General features: G+C 40.4%; 1 protein-coding gene across 4 annotated transcripts in view; it reads left to right on the forward strand.

The window, feature by feature from the left end:
• LOC116035139 (chemokine-like protein TAFA-1) overlaps positions 1 to 27188 on the forward strand; it is a 130486-nt gene that overhangs the window by 82418 nt on the left and 20880 nt on the right. For all 4 annotated transcript variants that reach the window (XR_004101274.2, XR_004101276.2, XR_004101277.2 and 1 more), the window contains exon 3: positions 26878 to 27018. Coding sequence is in view for 1 of the 4 variants with exons in the window: in XM_031278121.2 (XP_031133981.1) it covers positions 26878 to 27018 (141 nt within the window). In the remaining 3 variants the exon portion in view is untranslated. The remainder of the gene's footprint in view (positions 1 to 26877; positions 27019 to 27188) is intronic.

A 27188-nucleotide genomic window follows, 5' to 3' on the forward strand; every position in this document is an offset into this window, starting at 1 on the left:
GCAATTTTGCATAATGCTAACCTCATTTGCAGGGGAAATTGTATAAACTTCTCTGCTCTATGTTGAAGTCAAAGCCTCGAGAAAAACTGCCATATTAGGCCTTTGGACATTAATGTTTCCCGACAAAAAGTCGGTACCGGTATCAGTACCGTACCGGAAAAAAGTGAACGGTACCCAACCCTACATGTGACCTTTGCCTACTGTAATTCATACTTTTGTGGAAAAGCTTTCACATAGCCACAATATGGTTAGCGGAGCATGCAGAGAGCCTCCTGAAAAATGTGAATACGCGCCAGGTACTGCAGATGCCGCAGAAGGTTGATAGGACATCAGAGCCAGGGGTAGGATTTCTGGTCCTAACATGCATATGTTATATTACATGCTATGCGTGAACTGCCACAGTACTACATATGCTTGATGCGCGAAAGGTGACTGCACCAGCCCATGCAGAATGCCACAGCCGCAGAAGTATAAATTAGGCATTACCTGCCTGACCAACACTGAATCTATGGTCGTTAGCATGTAGCTACATGTGGCAGGGTGTGTAACGTAAATCCTGCAGTAGCGTGCCTGGTGCAGATGACCATATATAGAAAACCGGCTCGGTATGACATAATACGAAGCTAAGAGTAGAAAAAACTTTTGAAACCAGAGTGTTCAGAACAGTGGGAAATCTTAGGTTTTGGCTCACAGGGACTTCTTTTAAATACGTTTACCTCATTGTTTGAACATCCAACATTTTAACATTAAAGATATGACAGAGAATACAGAAAAGCATAACAGGTCTCCTTTAAGGCACTTCCACATTGGCTTCACTTTTTTAGCTCCACTTCTTTTATACAGTCTTTGTGTGCAAGTAAGCATCTGTGAGACACTGTGTGTATGTGTGTGTGCTAATTGCCCCAGTGAAAGAGATTCCTTTGCAGCCAGAAGCTTATCCCTGCAACATGACCCCTAAGTCTGACTAAAAAGGGTCAACCAACACGAGACCTTCATTATACCACAGCCCCATGCAAATCAACCACACTGACAAACTCCAGTGTTTCAAAAAAATAAAAAAAAATTCTGAAAAGGTTAGAAGGGGCCTCGTCCGCCTGTCTCCGAGTCGTCCTTTTCCAAGGTGAGCTCCCCAGCGCCATCATAATTGAAAATTAAGTATTTGCCGCGGTATAATTAAATGGTGACTTTTGAACTCAAATGAGACCTCAGACGCATATTAAGAGATTAGGGGGCTCAGATCTATTCACACACACATGCTCACACACGCAGACATTCACAGTCAAATGCACACATGCACTGACAAGGTAACAAACGGTGACAGCTTCTTAATTATCACCCTGCCTAAGTCGTTAAAACACAGCCTCTTTCATCACCTTTCGATTTCTACAGCCCATAAGTTCAGGAATATCTCATTTATTTTTAATTAATTATCAGATAGCACCATAAAGGTGGTGGTAATGACGAGGGAGCGCACTAGACGGCTCTTCAGGGGCTTATTCGGGAGTCTTTATTTGTGAACTTTGAGTTTTGGGTGAGGTGAAATTAAAAACGTTACTCTGTGTTGCTCTTACAAGAGCAATATCTATTTAAACGCATTTTTGGTAACACATTGACAAACAGCTCAGACTAGACCATGGATATTTTCACAAGCTTTCATCTAGTCGACACATGTACAAAGGGTCTCTGCATTGCAGCTTAATTGAAACAGATTAGTCAGGGTAAGGCTTCTGGGCCTTCTTTTGAAAGTGCTCACCAGGTAATATTATTTTCATTTACTGACCATTTGATACCTGAATGTCTCAGTTCCAATTATCTCACTCTGCAGAAAATTGTGAAATACTAATATTACTTTCACTATTACAGATTCCCAATGACTTAATAATAATGATAAATTAAAGTGGATGATATTTTGATATGTGGAATAGAGAGAAAAATGCCGGGAGCATTTTCCCATTTCAATAAATGGAATCATCAATGGTGTGTTTAGTATAAAACTTTTAGCAATGTTAATATAAATGTGATGAATGGTTATGGATGGATGTATGCATTCATATTCATACAGAATTATCCATTAGTTTGATAGGGCTCACTTAAATTCATTTCATTTCAGCAGTTCTATTTGCTCTGCTATTGATGTATTTTGAGTTTTGTGTGTCAAATGGCAGATATACTAAAGTCTAGCAATAGCATCACTTAACCGGGATCAGCACAAAACCACAACACTCACATCAATCCCTTTACAAAAACCGGGTGGGGGTTATGTGTGATGCTTTGAGCTCAGCAGTGGTTTAAATTGATTAGCACGCAGTGTCTCCTACTTAGCATTGCATTTAAAAACAGCTCTTAATCTTGGCCCTGAACGAGGGAAGAGCAAAGGCAATCAATAGCATTAGAAGGTAGGGTAGTTCTTACTCCCACTTATTGTTGCCTCATTCTGTATCATAAGGGGTAGAGAGAACAGGGGACTCGAAAAGGCTCAGTGCATAATTAATTGTCAACCAGCTATATGGTGATGTCAGGAAATATGGTGAGGCCCGCAGCAGCTCAGGGAGCAGAGCACAAGCCGTTCAACCAAATATCCCAACTGGCTGCTTCAGAGATTGAGTGAAATCTTTTGATATTGACTGGATTTTAGACTTGCATTAAGTGTTTTTCCTCTGGCTCAACCTTATTCACTGACTGAATGGGAAATATTTCAATGACATATTACACTTCATATGTATCTCTCGCCTCTGTCCACTGCTGTATATAACTGCCTGCGCAACAGGGATAAATCACTTCCCAGCCAGCTTATTACATGAAATGAAGGAATTCATCATGGTGACAGTCGGCCGTTACGAGGCGTTCGCTGTGATTTATCTGGGAGAAATTGATTGATTCATTAACACTGAGTGAACAGTGCTTTGCTATGGGGGCAGCACGGAGTACCTTGCTGCATGCCGCTCTACGTGTTGAAGGAACACGTGTCCAGTATGGAGGTCTTAGCTAGATGTCCCCTGTAGCAGCTTACAGGGATTGTATTTCTATGTCGCCAGCTCAGCTCATTACCTGTCCGGTCTAGTCAGTTGCCCAGAGCTGGGAGCCAGCGCTTCGTAGCCGAGAACAGAGCTTTCCTAATTAGTTCATCCATATGCCTTCCAACATAAAGGAGAATGCCTTCTGATATGACAAAGAGTTCTGATTTAACAGAGCTTTTGCTCAGAGACACTGCAAAGTAAAGTGTACATGGCTGAATTACTTCTGGTAGCATGGCTGATACAAGACCTTACACTGACTCATATATGACAGTTATGAATGCCCTTTACAATACAGTATATGCAACGATTAATAGTTTGAAGCTTTGCTTGAGTGAGTTGAGAAATTCCTATGTTTAACTTTCTATGCGTTCTTCAAGGCATGTGCATGCACTTTCATGAAAAAAACTTCCCAAGCCATTGCAGCCATTTCCAAGGCTGCAGTGTTCTTAAATGCATGGCAGGAATTATTTGAGCTTAACAGTGCTTAAGGAGAGATTTGACAGTTGATTTTATGATGGCTAAAGTTTTTTTAGGCCTCCCTGTGGTCTCTCTCCTCTTGGAATGTCTGTTATGTCAATGTTGCAGGAAGCTTCAAGGGATAGTTTGGCTTTTTTGAAGTGGTATTGTATGAGGAACTTATCAATAGTGAGTGTATTATTTAGAGTAGATGACGGTTAGCACGTTGCCAGTTTGGAAAAGCATGCAGGAGTACCGACACGGAAGCTAAGCACTGCTGTGGACAGAGGTGGCAGCCAAACGTACTTTAACCAACTTAAAAGGCCCACCTAAAACAATCTAAGTGTGTTTAAGTGTACGCTATATTTAGAATATTTTCTACTTGCTACCTTGCTGTCAGCCAGCCCTTTCCACAGAAGTTTCCCCTCTCTCTCTTTTGGCCCGTTCAGTCTCCCTCTGGAAAGGTTCTTTTTCTGTATGCTCCGGTTCAGTTGCGCTTATGCATAGGAATACGTTAAGAATACGTAGTGCCAAAGGAAAGGGCTATCTGACAGCAAGGTAAAGCAGTGTAAATATTCTAGATATAGCATACGCTTAAACTGATGTTTTTTTTTAGGTGGGCCTGTTTTTAGGTGACTAAAGTTTGTTTTGCTGCTGACCCTGTCCACAGCAGCTGCCAGGTTGGTACTCTTGTAGGCTTCTCCAAACTGCCGGGTCCCTTATTCCATTTAATGGCATTTGTGAGAAAAATCTAATGGTTTTCTCAAGTTTTGATCAGTGGTAATGATTTTTGATTTAAGAATTTTTCAGGGGGGCTTCTTCGCAGCCAGATTGCGCATGAACACAATTGCGATTGAAAGTCTTTGGGTACTCCAGCAGGGCTGACCCATATTCACGGTCCGGTTTATTTGCTAAAAGAGGAGCACGTAGCTACAGTGGGAAAGTTTTGTTGTGTCCTCTAAGAAAAGTTTTAGTTACATGTTGTGACAAGGTCAGTGAGAGACCTAGTCTTGATGAAGAAAGGAGGAAAAAAAGGATGTGCCTTGTGATGAGTTATATGAGGAGACACAACAGTATGTTGGGCTTGCTGGCTGGCAACCTGTTCCATCTGTCTTTTTATCCGACTGCCTGTTCCTCCGTCTCTTCTCATACTTTTCATCTGCAGCTATCAAAGTGTTGCAGCTGAGGAATATTTTCATTATAGATTCATCTATTGATTCTTTTTAGGATAAACTAATACACCACTTAATTGATCAAATCTTAAGAAAAATAGCACAAAAGAAATGAGTGATGTAGATTCTTAAATTCCATATTTTCTAAATTGTGTAATAAAATAAAATAAATATAAAAAAAGAGACAAACGGCATCTTCACATATAAATTCCTCAAACCTGGATGGTGCACAGCGGCACAACGTGAACACACAGCACCACAACTCGCAGGCAGATGGTGTGCTTTTTTTAATTACATTTTTTACGATGATAGAAACAAGTTACACAAATGTTGATGAAGCCATTGATATGATCAATCCGACGCCATTTCAGGTTTAATTCTACTGTATGCGGTGGTTATTTTGCAGCAGACTGGTGTCATTTGCATGTGATTTAATCAAGGTAAACAGTAGATGGCCGTGCATAATGACACTTTTCTATTCACTACAGTATGACAACAGTGTATTAACCAAAATAGTTGCCAAGATCTGAGATCACAGTGACATTACAAGACAAGACAGAGACAGAAACACATTACCAATAGAAATCAAAAACTACAACAATTAAGACCCAGGTTAAATAAGAACTCAGGTTAAGTGATTAATTGAATATCAAATTACCTAAGTGGGTTACCCTAATAACCCCAACCACAATCTATCTCACTCTGTCCCTCTGTCTTATCGGAGCATACAGAGGCGTGTAGACCGTTTCAGAAAGCAGGTTTAGTGAAAACTTTGAGTTTGTTAACCCTGAGATGATGGAAACTCTGGGTTTTCTGTTTCAGAAAGGGAGGTTAATCAAACCTGAGAAAGAGTGGTAACTCCAGCCCGTTTATAAAGAGAGGTAACTTAACCTCATAGTCAGTTACTATGGTAACTGAGTCTGTGAACCTAACCTGTTCGGGAGGAGGTTTTCTTCAATAAACCTTGAGTTTCTCTCAGTCTCCTCCCTCTGACACAGCGCTCTTTTCATTTCTTCAATCATTTCAGTCTGTATCAGGCGCATTTTAGTGCAGTGTTGTCATCTGCATGAATAAAAAAACAGGGTTGGTTTATTAACTGTGTTAGGCAGATTATACAACATGGCATGTCCTTTTGTCGACGATCCCTTTGATGAAGAAGCTGTATTACTTCGCAGAGAGTTAAACATACGTCGGAAGATGATATTGAGGCCCGACTAGATGTATTTTCATTTCCAGATAACTACCTATTTGAGAGGTATCATTTTTCTTCACGGTCGATCAGATATGTATCTGTCCTAATATCACTAACGTCACCCATCATGGACATGCTTTTACATCCCAGCAGAAGCGGTCGCATTATGTTTTTTGCAAATGCAGAGCCATCAGAAAAGCGTGCCTCGCTCTGGAACATTTTTTAAACGTTTTTGTAGTGTTCCCTGGACACAAACCAGTGAGAGCCATTAAAAAAAATTAAATGATTATGAATTATAGTTCTGTTAACGAAATGGTGCTGCAACCTCAGAATGGAATTAGTAGTAGTTTACTTTTTCGCCGGCAGGATTGCACCTAAATGAAATGATAGATGTAATACAATTCCAGTTTTCACCAGTAATGTTATAGGTTACCTGTGATTAAATATGAAATTAGTACACTATATTAGAGCTTACGCATTGACTCGAGGAGCAATTTTCTCCCACACTAATTCTCGTTATTTTGCAGCAGCAGCCGTGTTGCTTTTTAAAATAAAATTTATATTTAAACTCGCTGTATATGCGCACGAGTAGTTCCAGTTCCAGAGGGATAAAGTATGCCGACCGATTTGTTTGTGGTTGTTGCCATGGTGAATCCTAGTATCATGGCTCCATTCATGCTGCCTTTTTATTGTGGTGGTGCACGCGCTTAACTCTGAGTCAACCTACTCTGAGTTGATTGAACCAACTCAAATCAGCTGTTCTGGAACTGAAAACTCTGTTTCCCATCTCAGGGTAAATCAACTCAGGGCTAGACTCAGAGTTTGTTAAACCTCGTCCTGAAACGGGCCCCAGCTCTACTTGTGACGTCAACAAAAATCTGCACTTTTCTTAGAAGGCCACATGCCAAAATTTGAAGGTGATTAATTAAATTCCAAAGGGAACAGGCGGGTCTGAAGACATTTCATCTTTGTATAGAGTTGGCATCTGACTCAGCCACAGCAACTCTGAAAATAAAAGATAGGAGACCTTTCAAACACATTTAAACAAGCTGCCATTGTATGCAGCTGAATGAGTCTGCCTGGTTTAAAACACACAGCCGTTTGCTGTTACAAAATGCCATCAGTTGTAAAAATGGATAAATTATGGAGCTCTTCCAGAGAGGCCTGTGGAGATAACTCAGGAGTGTCACTGTACAGTAACTAGTGGGGATTTACTCTTCTCTTGTTGTGATCAACCATCTGTTGCTGAGTCTTGAGAGCTGCACTCTAATTTGATGTGTGTGCGAAAAAACAGCTGGCAAATATTGTTATTGCATTTTCCTCCGTTTAGAGTGCATAGGTGTTAACAGATCAGAGCAATAACGTGAACATGAATGTACAAGTTACCCCATGATGAAATTAATCAAAATCATACTTCTTTACAGCTGTGTCTAGCAAAATACATCTAGTACAATTCCATTAGTTGCCATTTACTTGCACCGTGCTGAATGCCTTTGTATGACAGACTAAATTGCAATAATCATACATACATATATATACACTCACCTAAAGGATTATTAGGAACACCATACTAATACTGTGTTTGACCTTATCCTATCAATATGGGCCAACATTTGTAAAGAATGTTTCCAACACCTTGTTGAAACAATGACACAAAGAATTAAGGCAGTTCTGAAGGCGAAAGGGATCCCCCACACCATTACACCACCACCACCACCACCAGCCTGCCCAGTGGTAACAAGGCATGACGGATCCATGTTCTCATTCTGTTTATGCCAAATTCTGACTCTACTATCTGAATGTCTCAACAGAAATCAAGACTCATCAGACCAGGCAACATTTTTCCAGTCTTCAACTGTCCAATTGTGTCTTCAACTGTCCAAATCGATTGTAACAAGTGATTATTTGAGTCAAAGTTGATCTTCTATCAGTTTTTTAGGGCAAAGGTGCATTTTTATTGCAACAGCTGAGGGCCAGTGAGCTGGGGTAATGAGAGCCTTTGCATGGTGTGATCTTCCCTCTTTGAACATATCACAGTTCAGACAGGTCAGATACCTCCCACACTCCACTACTGGAGATGTCTTTAATGAGGGAGAGACCTCAGACATTAGAAGGGAAGGCAGGCAGTGAGAAAAGTGAAATGGAGACATTCTAAGACAAGTATTAGAGTGAAATATAGCATTGCAGTTTTCGTGTGTGTGTGTGTGTGTGTGTGTGTGTGTGTGTGTGTTGGGCACATAGAGGAGTTGATGAGTCTCTAACAAGCGGCTTCATCAGAGTGAGGAATGAGCTGCCAAGCAGGATCTTTCTTTTGACCTACCTTGGAGAGCGAAGGATGGATGGACAGATGGGTGGATGGATGGATGGATAGATGGATGGATGGAGGGAGCGAGACGTAACAGAGAGAAATAGGGAGAGCATCTACTGAAGTGCTGTGCAGAGGCTCCTTTCTTCATTGCCTGTCAAGGCAGCTCTTCTGTCTGCCAGAAGACAATCACTTATCTCCTAGCTCTGATCTCACAGTCACGACAAGGAGCACCACCAGTACACAGGCAATGACCAGGGAAATGATGCAGCGGATATGATGGATAAAGAGGATACACACTGTGACTGCTGCTTTTGGCACAGTACCAGCCAAATCTCTTCCCAAGTTGATGTGTTAAAGAGGGGCCATTTTTGAAAGTACAATATATGGATGAAAGGTAGATACCAGAATGGAAAAGTAGCTAAGGTGAACCTTTATTTAGCTAAAAATTGTGTTTAACCTTATTTTTTTCCTATATAAAATATGTACTAAATGTCAACACAATTCAGTTTTTCCAATATATTTATTTTTCTTTGAAGGGAGATTTTCTCTGGTTCTCTCCCTCTCCTCCTCCCTCCCTCCATCAGAGAGCTCAGTGCGTGCATTGCTCTGGCATTAGTATGCACACTGAGTTCAGTCAGACTTTGATGTGCAGCCACATGATTTCACAGTCCACTCTGGTGGCACAGATCAAATTTACAGGTATGTAGAGGCAAGACTGATGACAAGATTCAGGTTTTCATTTCATCTCTACTTAAGGGTTTCACAGTTACCATACAATATAATGCCCAAGGTACATGCACTGTTTGTGAATATTGCTCATACAAGACTCTAAGAATGCTGTCATTTGGTTGTTTGTCACCATAACTTTGCATAAGTATTTACATTATGAGGCAACAGAAAAAATGCATGGGAAACCATTTTTTAACATTGAATTAGTTCTAGGGTTTTTTTGCATTGAAGTCACCGCTAAGAGAGAATGACCTTGAGAATCAGCGTGGACACGAGTTCAAAGCAAAGCCATGATTCTAATCTTTATAATTAACGGGTACAAGAGCCTGTGTCATTCATTACGACGGAAATTTAATCTCGTAGATGGGGGGATAGTTTCTTTGACTGAATCGTGGCATATTTCAATCCATGATTGATTCCTCTCTGCGGAGGATTGCTATGGAAGATGAAGTAATCACTCTCAGTCAAAAAAGAAAAGAGTGAAAGTTAGGGCTTAGAGCTCCAGCATTCAGCAAGTCAATTTAGTTTGTTCCCAATGTTACCTTTGATAAGAAGCCACAGGACGCTTCAAAGCATTTCATTGCAATATTATCTCTGCACACACTCTTAAAGTGTAACTCTCGCAAAAAATGCAACCTAGGGTCTTTTTGTGAATGTACCCGAGTCAAACTTTCGTTTAAAAGCATAATTAGGACGGAAGCGCCACTTTTAAGATTTACCTTAGGGACAGTTTGGTATTTATGGAATGGACCACCGGAGGAAAATAGGGGAGGGTCATGTCTTTTTATTTTGTTGAGGCGAGGGTCACCCAACTTTTGTATTCATGAAAACAGCAACATTTCAAAGTGGCTTGTTTGGTGCATATTTTTTCATGTAGCTCTTAGTCTCGGCCCTCCTTCGCTACCAGATGGGTTTGACCCATGAGTTTGCTTGGGGGCAGAGGGAGCACTGCCCACCTGGTGGCTGAAATGGGTAATTGCATTGTTTAAAAAATGAGTGGAATAATTACATCTGGCATGACCAGATATTTTATAAATATCTTAAATAACACAAAACAACTAAATGGTGGTAGGTAATACATCTGATTTCATATACTGCTTTAGTAAAAAAAAATATTACCTGGCTGACGATGGGAGCAGCAGGACGCAAAAAACGAAAATTACTGTTGCACTAGTCTGGACATCTTGCCGTGCCAACCTTGCAATAAATGTTTCCTAAATGCCATGCATATAAATACGATGTCAGCTTACCAATTTATTGCAGGTTTTGTGTAGATTTGGACTTTTATACGTTTATTCCACTTTGTTTAAACGGCAAAGTGGAGAGGCCTCGTTCACCTGTTTGGAGCTGGCAGGTGAATGTGACGCGCGTAGGCCTTGCTAGATACACCATGACCCTTTTTGTGGATCTACTGATCGCTGTGGATTACTTTTTTTCCGTGTCATTGGATTACGGCAAAATACGGATCTTTTTTCTTAACGTGTCTTAACGCTTTATGGTGTGACTGCGCTTTGTTTCTGTGTTTGGATAGGCATCTCAACAGACTGTAGGTCGAACACTGATTGTTCACTGTTACATTTTAGTTGAATTTAAGTGTCGGAGCATTCCTCCACCATCTGTCTATTATGTTCCAAAACAGCCGTGCCGCGATTGGATTTCATAAGGGCGAATTATTAAATTGTTACAATGTAATTTAAAATCTGCTTTAAAAATAAACATATATGTTTTGTAATATAATGTTCAGCTTCTGCAGCTTTACCTATGTGCTAAAATATACAATGACTGAGGAAGCCTAGTGACGAGTCCATAGCAACCAGTGTTGAATTTGTTATTTCCCAGTGTTCTTTGCTGAATGGTCTCAATGTTTTATTGTTTTATTTCATATGAATACTAGTTTACTAGAGGAGTAACTTAGTATTTGAAGTAATGCAGGAAGTGTGCATTTAGTTTCCATGCTTATTGTGATTCCACAACAATGATAGTGAGTAAATCTACTGAAATGGCCACCACACCATAACAGAGGAGTGTGATGTGTAAGATGAGAATGCAGAGGTTAACTCATGTATGTCATGGCTGTAAAAAATCAAATGGCATCTGTACATCTTTGTTAAGTGTGAAATAGCACATAAGGGGATGGTCATGCCTCTTTTTCAAATCATTTTGGAGGGTCATAGAAAAATTGTTACTGGTGAGGGGAGGGTCAAGTCTTTTTAGCCTAAAGGTCCCAAAACTCCTCCGGTGGCCCATTAAATAAATAATGAACAGTCCCTTATTATTGTTTTTCGGTCAAATGGCCTTTTGAATGGAGAGCTAGGGGCACTACAATGATAGCATCAAAATCACTATTTTTAAAACACTAAGAAGGCTCGATGCAACATGAAACTTTGCTCAAAGTATCACCAGGGGCTCTACACATGAACTCAAGCATTGAGACCATTGTTTGTGTACACAGAGTTTACTAAAAGAAAGGTTTTGAACAACTCACTTTAGCAGTTGTTGTTTACGCTATCCACCATCTTGTCAGTCAAAAAGTGTCGATCTCCGAATGCGAATGAACGGACTCCATTGGAGGAAATGTCATTCTTATATGAGGCTCCTTTTTCAACTACAAGGTCAATAATATTGTGTTTCACTAACGACAAAACAACAAATTATCCGTGCATTTATATGAAACTAAGCTTTAGGAGCTTTCCGTCTTTACTCTCCTCCCTCGACTATTTTTGACTGGCTCGATAGACGGCGACCGGAAAAACCAACAGCTACAGTGAGTTGCTCAAAACCTTTCTTTTTAGTAAACTCTGTGTACACAAACAATGTTGTCAATGCTCGATTTCATGTGTAGAGCCCCTGGTGATACTTCGAGAAGTTTTATGTGTTTTAAAAATAGTGATTTTGATGCTATCATTGTAGTGCCCCTAGCTCTCCCATTCAAAAGGCCATTTGACCGAAAAACGATAATACGGTGAATCTTAAAAGTGGCGCTTCCGTCCTAAATTTGCTTTTAAGCTTAAGTTTGACTCGGGTACATTCACAAAAAGACCCCAGGTTGCATTTTGGCGAGAGTTACGCTTTAAAGCTCCATTGTGTAATGTTCTGAGTTGATTCTTAGCAAAAACCCCTTTGTTCTTTCACAAATATGTGCTCATTCATGTATAATTACTTCCACCAACTAAACAAAGTATTATCGTAAGCGTAGAATCTGCCATTCAGAATCATTCAGAATACATACGAGCGAGACGCTCGAATGGGAGCAGCCATGTTGCACCTCCATCTTTAAAATACATTGGTCCGGTGAATGAATGAAATACACAGCACAGCAACACAATCCGTTTTTTTCCTTTTGAGTTTGACCTTCTCCCTCACACCTCAACTGATCTCTGACTCTGCTCATAGAGAAAAATATGTAGCCTACGCTGTAAACGTTGCCTTACACTATTAATCTCGTACAATATACAGAATAACGATAGCACTGATACCCGTACTGGAAGCCATGTTAATCTTGCCATACGGCCACCGTAGGAGTTACATCGCGCTTGGAATGGGAGGGGCTAGAAAGTAATATTCAGTTGGTTGTCATATACAATTTTACCGCTAGATGGGAGAAATTCTTACACAATGTACTGTAGCTTTAATAAACACTTCTAGATTATAAAAGTATTGATTCAAAGAGATGTCAAGAGTGGGTAAAGTTTGTTGTTGTCTTTATCTTTGCAGGGATGTGAGATAGAGGCTTGTTAATGATATATTCGTCAATCATTTTTGGTTCATTTTTCTCTGTTGTGGCCTCAACAATAGAAACAGATGAGACTATTCTCCCACTTGTGTTACCACATCAAGATGTTATCTCCAGCTTAAAAGCTTATCAAGCCGACAGTAATGATATTGAGTGACTGAATTGTGTGTTTTGATGGATATCACTGTGAGTAATCTGATGCCAAATTGTGTTCCAGTTTTCATATTGTTCCGATTTTAGAATCCGCAAATAACTACGCTCCCTTCTCCTCTCATTCTTACCCCCACTGATCTGCCCCCCAACCATCTCTTGTCTCGCTTATAGTCATTTGTCATAGCTATGATTCTTTCCCACAGGTAGAGAAATAGGTTGAAAACCCATTTTAGTGCTCTGTGATACAAAAATAGATTATCATTGTCCGATGTCTTTTGGGCCCCTAGTTAATCTGTTGCACAGTGTGTACTGTGCTGGATTTTCAATAGTCTCCATTCTGCTCTCAATAGGATTGAGAACCCGTCTCTAAAGGTATGTGCAATGCTTTATGTGGAGGATAATTAGCTTCTACAGTAAAGAAACATCACTGAGGATGGTGAGAATTAACAGTGAAGACTCCTCTCGTCAAATCATTTTCGACACAATCGCTGGCTTTAATTACGTTTAATTATGTGTTGGGAATGTATGAAAAGGGTCCCCTCTTTGTGATGCTTCTTTGGTGGAAACTTAAAGTTCTCATATTATGCTTTTTGGCTTCTTCCCTTTCCTTTATTGTGTTAGATATCTTTTTTGTGCATGGCATAGGTTTACAAAGTGAAAGAACTTACCATCTCCAACGGAAAACACTGTTCACAAACTGCTCCAAACAGCTCTATTGTAGTCCAGCCTTTACTTCTGTGACAAACGTGTGTCACTTTTTAACACATGTTATAATGCTCACCTAGCTGCTAGCGTGGCACACCCTCATACTCTGCTTCTGACTGGCTTGTAGTGCTGACCTAGGTACTGCGCATGTGCGACTCCCAACAAAAATGGAACAGAAGTGAGATGTCTCACTCTGTAGCTAAAACAGAGAGCTCAACACACAGGGTGAAAAGAGGAACTGTAGCAATGTGTAGTACAACAAAAATATGGTGTTTTTTGAAAATTAAACCATGTAAACCTATTCTGATATACCCTCTAAATACAATTATGAACCTGAAAATTAGCATAATATGAGCACTTTAAGGCCGTTTAATGATGGAAAATTAAATAACGACCACGTTGGAAGGCAAAAGTGTTCATAAATTGTTTATATGTTCCAAGTGGCCCCACTTGAAGGTGAGAAGCCGGCTGTCATAGAGAGGGGCGAAGGCCCACATTTTCAGGCAGTCTATGGGAGGGCACATGCAATATGTGACATAAAGAGAGGGGTTCAAACCCTTCTTTTTTACTTCAGCATGGCTGGCCAGTTGTTTCAAAAGTTAGAAAAATTGTCAGACACAACCCCCTTAATTCTAACATCAAAAAGGTCTGAAGGGAGAGGGTTTCACTATAAGTATATGCAGAGCAGAAGTGTATTATATATCGTGATGGTGATAATTTGGCATAGCCAGATGTCTGTTTTTGGTCAAGATACTCACATTGATGCTACAGCCATATAAAAACCCAACATTGCCATGAAACAGTTCTGCATTGCAACATTTTCCATAATGACCAAATACAACCAGATTTATCAAAGGGATGGCTACCTTGTTATAAACACTATGACAAAATATCTGATGGTTGAAAAATGTAGATAGTCTGGCAGAATAAATCGTCATGTCGCGACCCCTAGGTCAAAGTAGGAGCTACATATTTCTATTCAGAAAATGTCTGACAAATGGTGGTTATCTTAGTGAAATATCCCTTGTGCCCTTTATTTGATCGATGGATTAAATTTATAATGAAAACATGTGTATGAAATATCAGATCCTAATAAACGTTGTGAAAAAATGGTTGTTATATGATCAAATTGAATAAAATGTCTTCAGTCCTAATGAATTATAGCTCTTTATGACAGCTTCAGGCTCCCATCTTGTCAACACACGCTTGTCCTTGTCGCTACCGAGAGCAAGGTCAGCTGCTTAATGCCACTTCTGACATCGTTATTCTGCATTGTCAAACAGGAGCTAAGTGTTTAGCACATTGATTTTCCTCTCATTTGCTCTTGCTTAGATTGATCATCATGTGGGAGTTGGTCTTAGGGAAAGTGATCAATGCTCTGCCATACAATTATCTTCTAACGAATGCGTCATTTAAAAGCCAATATCCGCTTAAATACGGTGCTTAGTGGAAAACTCTGTCATGCACATGTCAGGCACATGACTCTGGACCTAAAGAAAGAATACAGGCAGTGAATCGTAGAACATGTGCAAGAGCAGTAAGCTTTCATTAATAGATCTGTAGAATATATATTTAGCAAGACATGGCATACTGCTTTGGCTCAGATGGGTCTCAACCAGTTTCTTGCTCACCTTTCTAGCCATATTTGCACTAACAGACTTGAGGTATGTGTTTGTACAGCACGTGTGCTAGCACATTTTAGATGCTGTTTGCTCCTGCAAGTGTTTAACAATAAAATACATTTTAAAAATTGATAAATAAGAGCCCTAATACTTAAAGGCAAAATTAAAACATGCAAACATGCCAGTGAGAGGGGTATATTAATATTTATTACATATGGGGCCCAATTATGCAAAATCCTGCAACTCCCTGATTTACAGAAAGTGGGCAGATTATTTGCACAGTAAAGTGCCCTTTCTCTCCATACACTACTCTGGGTATTTTAGCATGCATCCATAATTTGATGTTAAGTGCCTGCTGATGCATTATGTATATTAGATAATGAATTGTGTGTAATCGAGGCAGACCAGGCCTAAAACCTTGAGCAAAATACCGCTCCAGACCCCACATGCAGAAGCCCCGGTATGGCGTGATTGCTTGTTGAGACAACCACCATGTTCTCTGCATCACACCTCCTCCACTTTGTCATTCTGTATCACACAATATTTAAAATAGACCTTCGACCAGACAGAAGCTCTGATGCATCGTACTTAACAACCCTATATAGCATTTATAACTTTCTAATTAGCCATTTTCAGAACTTTTTCTTTTCATTTTTTGGGAAGAGGTGAACTGAAACTCATGGTCTGAAGCCATTTTACAGGGCTCACAGCTTCCTATTGTTTGCTACCAAGGAATGTCACTTTCTGAAGGCTGCGCTATGGTGCCTTTCAAAAAGTCAGTTTTGTGATTCTGAATGGACAATTTAGTTTCTCATTTCATCCATCCGAGTCTCATTTAGAGCGAGCAGTGACCTGTGTCATTTGGACATTGGATAGAGGTCAGGAACAGCCAACTGTACAGCAGGGTGCAGTAAAACACAGAGAGGTGCAGCTACACTTGCATGCCTGGATCAGATGGTTGTGTTCAGACACACACCAGAAGAGAGGAATAAAGTAAGAAACAAGAAGTGATAAATAGAAGTTTGCTGACTTTATCTAATGCATCTCTTTATGACTGCGACAGCACATAGAAAATTTTGTACAATAGTGTCACTGCACTACACTATTTCTGGCTTCACCCTCATGGCATTAAAATAAGATAAGCAGGATGTAAGTGAAGGGACACAAGACATCTCTCGCCTTTACTGCAGGTTTTTATTTTGATACCACATTTAAAATGCAATGAAGCCCATCTCCATACAAAATCTGTCATGCTTATAAAAGAGTATCCAACAAAGTTACACCTGAAAGACCACAGAAGTAGGTTACATCCTGCATATATTTACCATAATCAGCCCCTTTTCCCATTCATCTGTAAGGTAACTTCTGAGAACTTTTAATGCATTTTCTCCAAAGCAGTGTTTTGTTTTTTTCCTGCTAGTTATTAGATTTCATTGCTTTTCTGAACAACCATGTGGGTAATAAAAGCGTGAATTGACATTTAAGCTATAATGGTTGTCAGCAGCCCCTGTAGTGCCCCTCCCTTCACTGGGTTTGAGCGTGGCAGTGGGTCTTCTTGCAGCGGGCTGAGTCCATGACACGGTGAGTTATATATGCCAGGGCATAACAGAGCCCTTCTTAATCCGGTTTTCCACGCTGCTCCCTCTGGACTGGGGTAATTTCATGGTTCTGAACTGGTATTGATAGAGCCTTGGTAAATGAGGCACGGAGCAATCGTTAACTTTAATAACCATAAAGATGTGAGCATTGGAGTCATACAGGCCCACGAGAGGAAACCCATACAGGTGATTAAGAATCGACCAGGGCCGTGGCCAGCAGCACCTCGCATCTCTTATTCGTACTAATGGAATTACCTGTTAAAGATGTCAAGACTATTACCACCAATGGTGCAATTGCTGTCCTACACTTTTCCTATTCAGTAAACTGGAGCATATTTTTCATTCCATGTCCCCATGCATGAAGAATACATGTTAAAAGCAAGCTGAATACTAAGATTTTCCTTTTTTTCTGGTTTTCTCCTAATTTATCAAACCCATTCATAAGAGGTTTCTTTAAGTTGGAGCCACTGTAGTAGATCTGTATTTAGTATTCTGTAAGACTATAGCTAGAATCAGAGGTAAGCCATACCAGCAGAGGGGAAAAAACAACATTGATTGGTGTGACTCCAGTATAGCTGGGTCAGTGCTTCCTGTCAGTCAGCTTGAGTTCTGGAGTGTCTTTTCCCCCTCTCCCCCTACCTCCCTCCCTCATGTTTGTGATAGCTCCAGGTGCTACTGTAGCTGCTATGTCCACTTGTTTATCTACTCCCATTACTGTGGGTGATGCTGCCTCAGGAGGAAAGTGAAATCCAGGCCACAGAAGGGTCTGTGAGAAACCAGCCTAAAGACTTCCCACTGGCTGCGGTCAGAAAGACCATACGGATCACTGCAACAGGGTGCTGATGGGCACTTGATAAATGGTGAATCCACTCCAGCTCCTGATGCATCAGTGACACGTGGGTCAAAAGGTTTTTAGATTGGATAAACAATGGTTAACAAGGCCTAAGATTAATTTGTTTGTTACTCTTGGAGACAGTCTGCAATATAAAACCTCCCACTTCTTCTTTAGATGTGTTTTTGTGGTGAGTTGTGTAAGCTCTTCTGGTAGCCTTCCTCCCTGAGGCTGCCTTTTATTATTCATTGGTGGAAGTCAGCCCTCTGGGAGAGGGCTTCAGAGTGAGAACAAGTGGCTGGGGCTCAAGACTTATGGCGATTTTCCATTACATGGTACCTGCTCGCCTCGCCTCGACTCTACTCGCATTTCTTGGTTTTCCATTACGAAAAAAAGTCCCTGGTACCTGCTAACAGGTACTTTTTTTAGTACCTGAGGTTCCAAGCGAGCTGAGGCGAGCCGAAAAGGTGACGTGAAAGCGACAGACAGGGGTGTCCTGAACAAACCCGCCATTTTTAAATAGTTTAGCCAGCTATGGGTTTTTTGGCTGCCTCCAGCTTCATTTGAAACAAAATGTGTCTTCTGGCTGTGGCAACATCAACACACCTTTCGACGTTCTGTGTGTGTGTCGCGTTAGGTCACGGCAGTTTGCTGGACGATTTACTCTCAAAGGCCAGGAGAACTTTAGCGCAGCAAAAAAAGTACTTCATGTCCAAACCATAAGAGGAATGTTGTCTCTCATGTTTTTACCAATAAAGGACTGTCATATGTGCAATACGCAAAGTCGGTGTCCATGTTAACACCTCCAGTCAGTGACATGCATAACAGCATAGCTCTAATGTGGCACATACACAGATATATGCACTATGCATGCAGTCTCTCTCTGCTTTTCTCTTATTCTTGCTACTTCACACATCTCCTTCATATTCCATGAGGTGTGATTCAAAGAGCATTAGGTCCACAGATGTGATATACTCGTAAAAATATACAGTAATGTCTAATTCTGCTCCTCCCATAGATTTCTCTTCACACTGTTCATTTTAACTGGTCCTGTTACAAAAGTAGAGGAATTTGAGCAGTAAATAAGGGTTGTATAATTTCTAATAAAATATATAAACTGTATCAGTTGCCAAGAGGAAGGACATGAAAAGTTGTTCCCTGGCACTGCCTCTAAGGCCTCCATTTGGAATCCACTCAACGGCGCTTTGTAGCGTGTTTAAACATTATTCTAAGTAATCAGGGGGAGTGTTCATTAACTTCTAACTTGATGTTTAAGTAATGAAAAGTTAAATTCTGAGGAGCATCATTAAACATATATGCAATGGGACAGCTGCCCCACAGCCACTTTGATGCCTTTGCTTCTTGAAACAGATCATTAATATTCTTTTTTTTTCTTCTTCTTCTCTCAAATCTGAAACACTAATCGGGACAAATAGAATAGAGCTTTTTTCATTTTGGACATGTCTGACAACTTTTCAATCAGACACATTTTATTATGTTTAAAACTGTTCAAGTCATAACAATGTTCCATTATACATGATTACACAGAGGTAAAAGTTGACAGGACATAAACCAACTCACTAAACAATCTTCTGCTTGATAAAACTTTACAGGGGTTTGAATTGACTTTTCTGGCACACAGTACTAAGTAACTTTGTTCACTTATAAAAAGACATTTGGTGACAGCAGGACTCTCCATTTGTCAGCAATGATTTGAAATGCACCTCTCACTCTGCTTCTTGAACTGTGTTGAATTTACAATTCTTTGCTCTCTAATTATGTCCATAATTATTTAAAACCATAATAGCTGTTGCCACCTGTGCTGTAAATTGACAATTAAAAGTGCTAAGACAGTGTAAAACAGAAACACTGGGAAACAACAAGCTCACAGAAAAGGAGGAATTGTGAAGAAAGAGGGACTGTGGTTGATACAGCAGCTGCCAGCTACAACAGGCACTCTAGCATGCAGGCGGAAACGGCTCATTTTCACCTGAGAATGCACTGATTAAGTTGTTATGACGAGTCCTTGAGAGGCTTAAGTTTTCCCGGCTGCTGTGTTCCTTCCCTCGGCCATATGTCATTACTTAATAACTGTAGCAGTGAGAGAAGCAGTGCGAGCAAGAGAGCTAAAGAAAGTTGGAGAGAGGGGAGGTGACAGAAATGCTTGCTGATGGTGTGATTACTGCTCTTGGCCACTTTGCATAGATTATAGTTGTTGACGCTGAAGCTGAGCCAAGATGTAGTGGGAAAATGTTTGTTTAGGGAGTTTCTTTTCACGAGCACCTGCATTTATCTCCATTTCGAAAAATTGCCAGATGCAGTGAGATCAGAAGGCAGTAGAGTACGCTCTTTGTCACTCAGAGGATAAAAAGAAACTGTCACTTTCATTTTTGTGAGTGTGGAGACTTTGGGTGAATAAACTCTCATGCGTTTGTTATTGTGACCTTGAGTTTATGCGCAGAAATAATGCAGCCCATTATGGGTTGTTGATGGTGATCTGCATGGGTGTTACGCATCCAAGGATTATTATATTGGCCCAAATATAAGACAACCCTGATTAAGGGACACTTGTTTTTGGAAAAAAAACTTTTTTATGATACAACACACTTTCAAACTAGTTATGTTGGGAAAGTTTCCCAGACATGCTATTTATCCAAGGAGAAGAGAGGCGTTATTATGAATCCCACTGCTTTCCTTGGTAAGACACGCCCTGCGTAGCATTCAAGCACTAGGATTGGCTAGGCGTCCATGCTCGCGCGTTTAGGTCCTATCCCCAGGGCCCAGTTTTTCAAAAGTAATCCAGTGGGATTTCGGATCACGGATTGGATCAAATCTTGGAAATGGGTTTTTCAAAAGCAAAAGAGGGATTCCAAACTAAGATCAGATCATGTAATCCGATTTTACATTTGATCTGGATCAAACCTGCCCTTTGGGTTTTTCAAAACTTTGAACTCGGTTTGGGATCTATTTGATCCAAAAAAAACAGGATTATCCTGATCCCATCAGAAGGGTGGATTCAGTTGTGATTTTTCGAACCAAATAAAATCTGAGTTTTTTTTTTTAAGTGAATGATCACACAATCAATGTTTACTGATGATCTATATACATTTCTTCATATTTGAAGCATATATGAAGCATGTCTCATCTAATGATTTTTGACTATTGGATAGTATTGTTTTTGTTTTGTTATTTAACATTATAACAAAATAAGGAATGTAAAATGTTTGTTTATTACAGTGTTTCTCTTTCTTAAAATTAAAACAAACAATGGCTATTTGTGGCCACCGGTATTTTGCTTACCTGTTGTTCTTTGCTAAGCCAGTAGGCTACACTGTTGGTTCCATTTAAGACAGGTAAACTCTGGTAAACAGGATTTGGTAATCCTGAAATTTGGTATTTGGGTCACAGTGATCCAATCCAATGTTCCTTTAAAAAACTGGCATAAAAGTAAGAAGGATCAGGTGATCCTGGATAGCAAAACATGGGATTTCCAAATCCGGATCAATTTGATCCAGAGTAAATTTTTTGAAAAACTGGGCCCTGAGTATTGGCATTCATAATAATACAGAACTGAGTCCTCATCTTTGAAGCCTTTTCGCTCGTAAAAAATGAAACATGAATTAATACCATTAAAGCATAATATAAATCCCAGATTTGTGTAGCTTGTCTATCAGTCTACATACTCATACACTCTCCTGTCAGGCTCTTTGAAGCGTTCAAAATTATTTTCTCCGGCAGTCTTTTTGAGCTACTCATCAACTGTGACAGCTGTAATTCTGTAAATCGTCCGTTTCTGCAATCAAGACATCTGGAGACGCTTTGGACTCACTTTCACTCATCATGAATTTATTTCATACATGGCAACAAACACAAGCCTCCAGAAATTTGTGTAGGTTAAACTGGGCTAGCAAAACACGTTTAGGGCTCTTAAAGTCACCATATTAACTGACTTAAAGATGCTAGGCTTGCAACAATAAGGCTATACAAACAACTCATAATGCCACACTCTCTTTAGGAGTCGGTGTTACGCTACTATCTCCATTCAAAAAGACTATCTGGTAATAAGAACACATTATTGTCTTGTCCTTAAAGACAACTCCCACATTTTCAAAATATTTCATTTTATATGCGGGCCAATACAGAACATTTGTGTAAGTGTAAAAAGTTATTTATATGTGCAACTTTGCATTTTTGCTGTCTGTAAATTTTTTCAGTCTACAGATCTCAATCTCTCAGTGCTCTGCAGAAAATACACTAATTATACATACAGTACATTATACACATACACAAGTATGACTTTTTATCCTGAGCTCCCATTCCTTCTCCCCCATCTAGCTCCACATTTTACAACCTTACCTCATTAACAGCTTCTAATTGGCCGTTGGGCTAAGCTGAAAACAATTAAGCATTGATTTCCTTAAACATAATCACCTCATCCAGTCATTTAATGACTGCTGTCACTGTGGGCCGCCGAGAGAAAAATGACCAGTCAGTGGTCCCATCGATGCCCTTCACCTCCCCTCACCAAAGGCTAGAGTGCACAGCCACCCACTCCATCTCAGCAGGTTGGTTTAACCCCTTTAGCTACCTGACAGGCTCCAAGCACTACATCCATCACAACATGCAGTCACGTCTCAAGTTGTTGTAATCCCGTAATGTACCATAATGCACACACAGTTACTGTTGTGCACTTGAGCGTTTCAGCAGAACATATATATTTGAATGCCACAAAATATCGAATTTGTAAATACAGACACACTATACAGGCACAGACACACATACTCAAACGCAGATAATGGATGGTCATTTACCCAACCCCGAGCTCCCAGCTACCTGAATGAAATTACGTCTCGTCCAAGTGGCCATTTGTCGTCTAAGTGGCTTTTGTGACTAGCCCAGTGGAGTCACTGTGGAGCCATTTACACTGCTCTCTCCTCCACATACCAGATGGTTCATAGTGATCACGCCTAATGTCCACCTGGCTGATGGCTGGACCTCACCCCTGGATGATACACACAAGCATGTGCTTGTGTGTGTGTGTGTGTGTGTGTGTGTGTGTGTGTGTGTGTGTGTGTGTGTGTGTGTGTGTGTGCTTGTGTGTGTGTGTGTGTGTGTGTGTGTGTGTGTGTGTGATAATCCAGAATTCTGATGGCAATAATTATAATAATCATCATAACGATTAACGATCATAATAATAATCAAAATATTATGTTCTGTCCAAATTACTTCTATTCACTCAATGTCCAAAAGTAAAACATACACAACAAGCACAACCATATTTCACTAAAAGATCATTTTTGTCATTTTTACAAGATTAAGCTCCACGGACAATGTATTCTGTACATTACTAATGATCATTTTGCAAATTGGATTATATTTGTGTAGATTGTTGAATGTGCCTTAAGGCCAACCATCTGTTTTGATTTATTTCAGTATATGTTGGAAATCAACTAGCTGTGACTAAATACATGCTTGATCTACAGTATTGTAGGTTATTATTGTTCTGTTTTTGCTCTGAGTTATAAATCTTAACTTTTTTTTTTCTTAATTCTGTTTGGGCAAATTTCTCATGCTGAAATGGCTGTCAAAGTGAATCCTTCCGCCTTTCCTTTGTGGCTGGGCTTCTTTCTGAACTCCAGTAAGCCTACAATGATGAACTTGACTTATGATTCATTTAATGTCCAGTAATGTATTCAAAGGTTTTACACTACTTCCTGTAAATCTTTTGGCATTGCTTCCTCTGCATAAATCATGCAGAGGAAGTTTCACCCAAATCAGATGATTGACAATTTTGTTAATGTATCATTGGCGCTTCATCTGTTTGACTACCAGTCTGACTAACATCCAATCCCATTCATACAAGTTTACCTTAATAAACTGTCATTTCTCACTATACCTCTTCTGATACCCTCATGCCAACACTCTTTGCTGCCACAACTCCCCCCAACACCCCAACCTACTTTACTGAAACTTTGGTGATTTGTATGCATATATGTTTACAGCTATCCCTGATTACACTATTATGTGTTACAGGGAATAAGATCTCCCAGTACAATCACTGACTACGTTTACATGCACATAATATTACGTTTTTTGCCCTCCAAAAAATACGTATTCCGACTAAGCTGTTTACATGGTTAATGAAAGTAAGTATTCCACTAATATTCCCTTTTACATGTAGCCATGCAAAACAGGATTTATTTCAAAGTTTACCAGGGGCGCTGGACTTGTTGGACCGTGCAAACACAGCGTCCCTCTTTCATTCCTTCAGCCAGCTTCTCGAAAAGGTCGGCGTAGCGATGTGTGTGAATATCCAAAAACCTGTTGATATCCAAGTCTTTGATAATGTTTAAAAGCTGCTGTGTTTCTCCTTCTTATCGGGTCTGCAGCCTTGCAAACTGTTGGTTGGTTGGTTTGTTTACATCAACCATAGCAACGCACAGAGCTGACCATAAGTCGTAAACAGGCAAGAGACCGTAAACTGCGGTAAAAACCCAGATTGAGACGCATATTCCGAATGCGCGAATGTCCAAAGAATGTCTCTAAAACCCGAATAATACCGGAATAACCCACGTCTTAATCATAAAATGTATATTTGGAAAAAGGCCTTATTAATATCCAACCAGAAGATGCTGTTTTTACATGACATGTATCAAATTTGGAATATTGTTATATTCGGAATAATAGTGGAATATTGGTGTGAGTGTAAACGTACTGTATGTTGCTGCTCAGGTTCTTTGAGCGCTCTCTCAAAGAGCTGAGCCTTGTTCTCCAAATCAGTTCTCAATCTGTGTAAAGGCCCAAATACACCAAAAAACGTTATGACGCTCGTCAGCTTTGACGTGTCTACTCGGACCTTGTTTAGAGTTTGGAGTGTCAAAATGCTGCTGCACGTTTGGAAAGAGGTACTGTAATGCGCTATATAATGATGTGATCAGAATCAAAATTTATATTAATTAATTTATATTCAGGCACCTTGCTGCCCAAAACTGTTGCTGCACTCTCGCTGCATGTCCGTCTCTCTTCCTCACTGACTGACTGAGGTCAGCGTTGTTATCAATGAAACAGGCGAGAGAGCTAGCGATAGTGGTGCACACCATGGAGATCCACTTTACAAACAGTCTTCTATTTATATATATATATATATATATATATATATATATATATATATATATATATATATATATATATATATATATATATAAAATTTTATTTTTTTTACGGTGAAACAAGAGAGCAGAGAATATTAATGATCGTGTGAATTGAGCTCATATTTCGTTGCGCCTACACCATTGCAAAGTGTCCAATCAAATGATGCGCGTCAGTTATTGCTTTCAGTGCATTTGGGTCTTAAGCCTTTGCAATAATTGGTAAATTTGTGGACTAAACTGTCTCTGACTGAAATGGGGATACACAATTTAAATATTTGATACACAAACTTGCTTGTTTTTATAACTAAAGTCCCACTGAAAAAAATATACCAAAAATCACAGATCAGGACAAATCACAGCACATTTAAACAAGTGATATTACTGTAATATGATAGGGGTTTCCTTTTGTTGTCAGATGTTAGCTGGTTACACCTCTGTTGTGCTAACCTACATTTCAGGCTTTGAAGCTAGCTGAAGGGATTCAACCCGATTCAGTATTCTGTGATGCAATGTAAAGTCCTCACTTATTCAGAGATCTACTTTGACTTGAAAGCAAGTCTGCAGGTCAGGAAGCTGTTGGTAAAATATTCAACAAGCCAACACATTGTGGGGTTTGGGGTTTTAGCACACTCAGGGGATTTTTCTCATCACTTTTATAGTCTGTGTCCTGCCCCCTCCTGCCCAGAAATATCTAACAACAAGCGCTAAGAGAGTGACATTAATACTGCACGACAGCACAGTCCAACAGGACTGCAAATGTTTGCCTTTTAATCCAAGACTCGGCGGCCTTTGGTCTGGCCACAGCAGACATTGATGGGAATGGGAGAAGAAAACTGTTGGCAAACTTGTATAGGCTGCCGTGAGCTCAGCTCCGTAATTCATGACCCGAGCCATTTCAAACATTTGCAGAACCAGCCCAGCTAGAAAAACACACACCGGTTGTTGTCATGCCACTGGAAGCAAATGCATCGTCTCACAGCAAAAGGATGTCCTCTTTAAAGCTTGGTACGGCCTAGCGAAATAAGGCACAGACAAGATGAAATGTGGCATTTGGTTGTCTCCCGATCTTTTTGCACTCTATCCTCTATCCATTCTGTGGATTGGAGACGATAAGTTCAACCCTCCTCTCCTTTCCTCTCCTCTCCTCTGTCCAGGGATGAGCTCCAGTTTAATTGTTGGGCGCTGGTGTCCGTTGCGGTGGCTGTCAAGGGAAGATAAAGAGTTTTTCCTGGGGCGTAAGAAAAGGGGAGAGCGGTGATGGAGGGCCTCTCTCCTGCAGCTCCGCTGGCTGCATTAGCCCCACGCTTTATAATTGTGTGAAAGGGGCACTTCCAGTGGCTCCCTCATTACTCACTGGCATGGCCAGTCCCTGGCAGCCAGACACACCTTGTCCTCTAGCTCTCTCTGCCTGTCTCACTCATTTCAGGATGTCCCTCCACTCCATCACCCCCTCTCCCTCCCCTGGGCAATCCTCCCTATTGTTATTTTGACACAGTACCGCCATCGGCGCATATCGCCTTCTCTTTTCACTGAATTTTTGTGACATCCTCCTTTGTCAGACTGGGACCTATTGTACAGCATTTGCTCTGATGTAGCCTATGCTCTGGAGTTAATGCTTTAGTGTAGTATAGCCTAAGACTGTATTGGCTCAGTCATGGGACTCAAAGGTGTCAGCCATCTAAGTCTATGACGATGATGATGATCATGATGATGAAGCCTATGACTGCCAGGTCTTCCCTGGAGAAGCACAGACAAAAGAGTCATCCCTTTTTAATCATATTGACAACATATGGAAGATATCAAGGGTGCAAAGGCAGGCACATTAATTAATACATTGCAAGTGCATGATGTGATCTTCATAGGCTGATTGGTAGAGAGTGGGGACAGCCAACACTGAGTGAGAGGCAATTAGATGACATAATTGAGATGCCTTGAGGGCCAATTTGTTACACATACTTCCAGTGGTAAGTGCCCAATGATTGTACTGCAGCGTGCCTCTCATGATATGATGAGAGGAGGTTGTCCAGTTTCCCTAAGGCCATCTTTCATTCAAATTATTGTTGCTTATTTGGATTTTTGATGTTGATAAAAAACACATGTATAAAACGTTTCCACTGCCGTTGCTTCCGTTCATATTCAGCAACATAGTTTCTCTCACATTTACTGACTGTGTACTGCTGTGTCTGTCTGTCTGTCTGTCTGTCTGCAGAGGGAGGTACGTGTGAGGTGATTGCCGCCCACCGATGCTGTAACAAGAATCGTATTGAGGAGCGTTCTCAGACAGTCAAGTGCTCCTGTTTACCGGGGAAAGTGGCCGGGACAACACGCAACAAACCCTCCTGTGTGGATGGTGAGGAAGTCTCATGTGTTTTAACATTGTGCTGCTGCTGACTATTTATTACTAAAGGCTCTTGTGAGGGAAAAACTAATTTTTCTCAGTATTGTGGGGGTTTATGGGTGTGTAGCCTGTTTGACTTCAATGCAATGCAATCTGCAGTGACATTTTTATTAACTGTAACC

The sequence above is a fragment of the Sander lucioperca genome, chromosome 6 (assembly GCF_008315115.2).
Source record: "Sander lucioperca isolate FBNREF2018 chromosome 6, SLUC_FBN_1.2, whole genome shotgun sequence".
NCBI lineage: Eukaryota > Metazoa > Chordata > Actinopteri > Perciformes > Percidae > Sander > Sander lucioperca.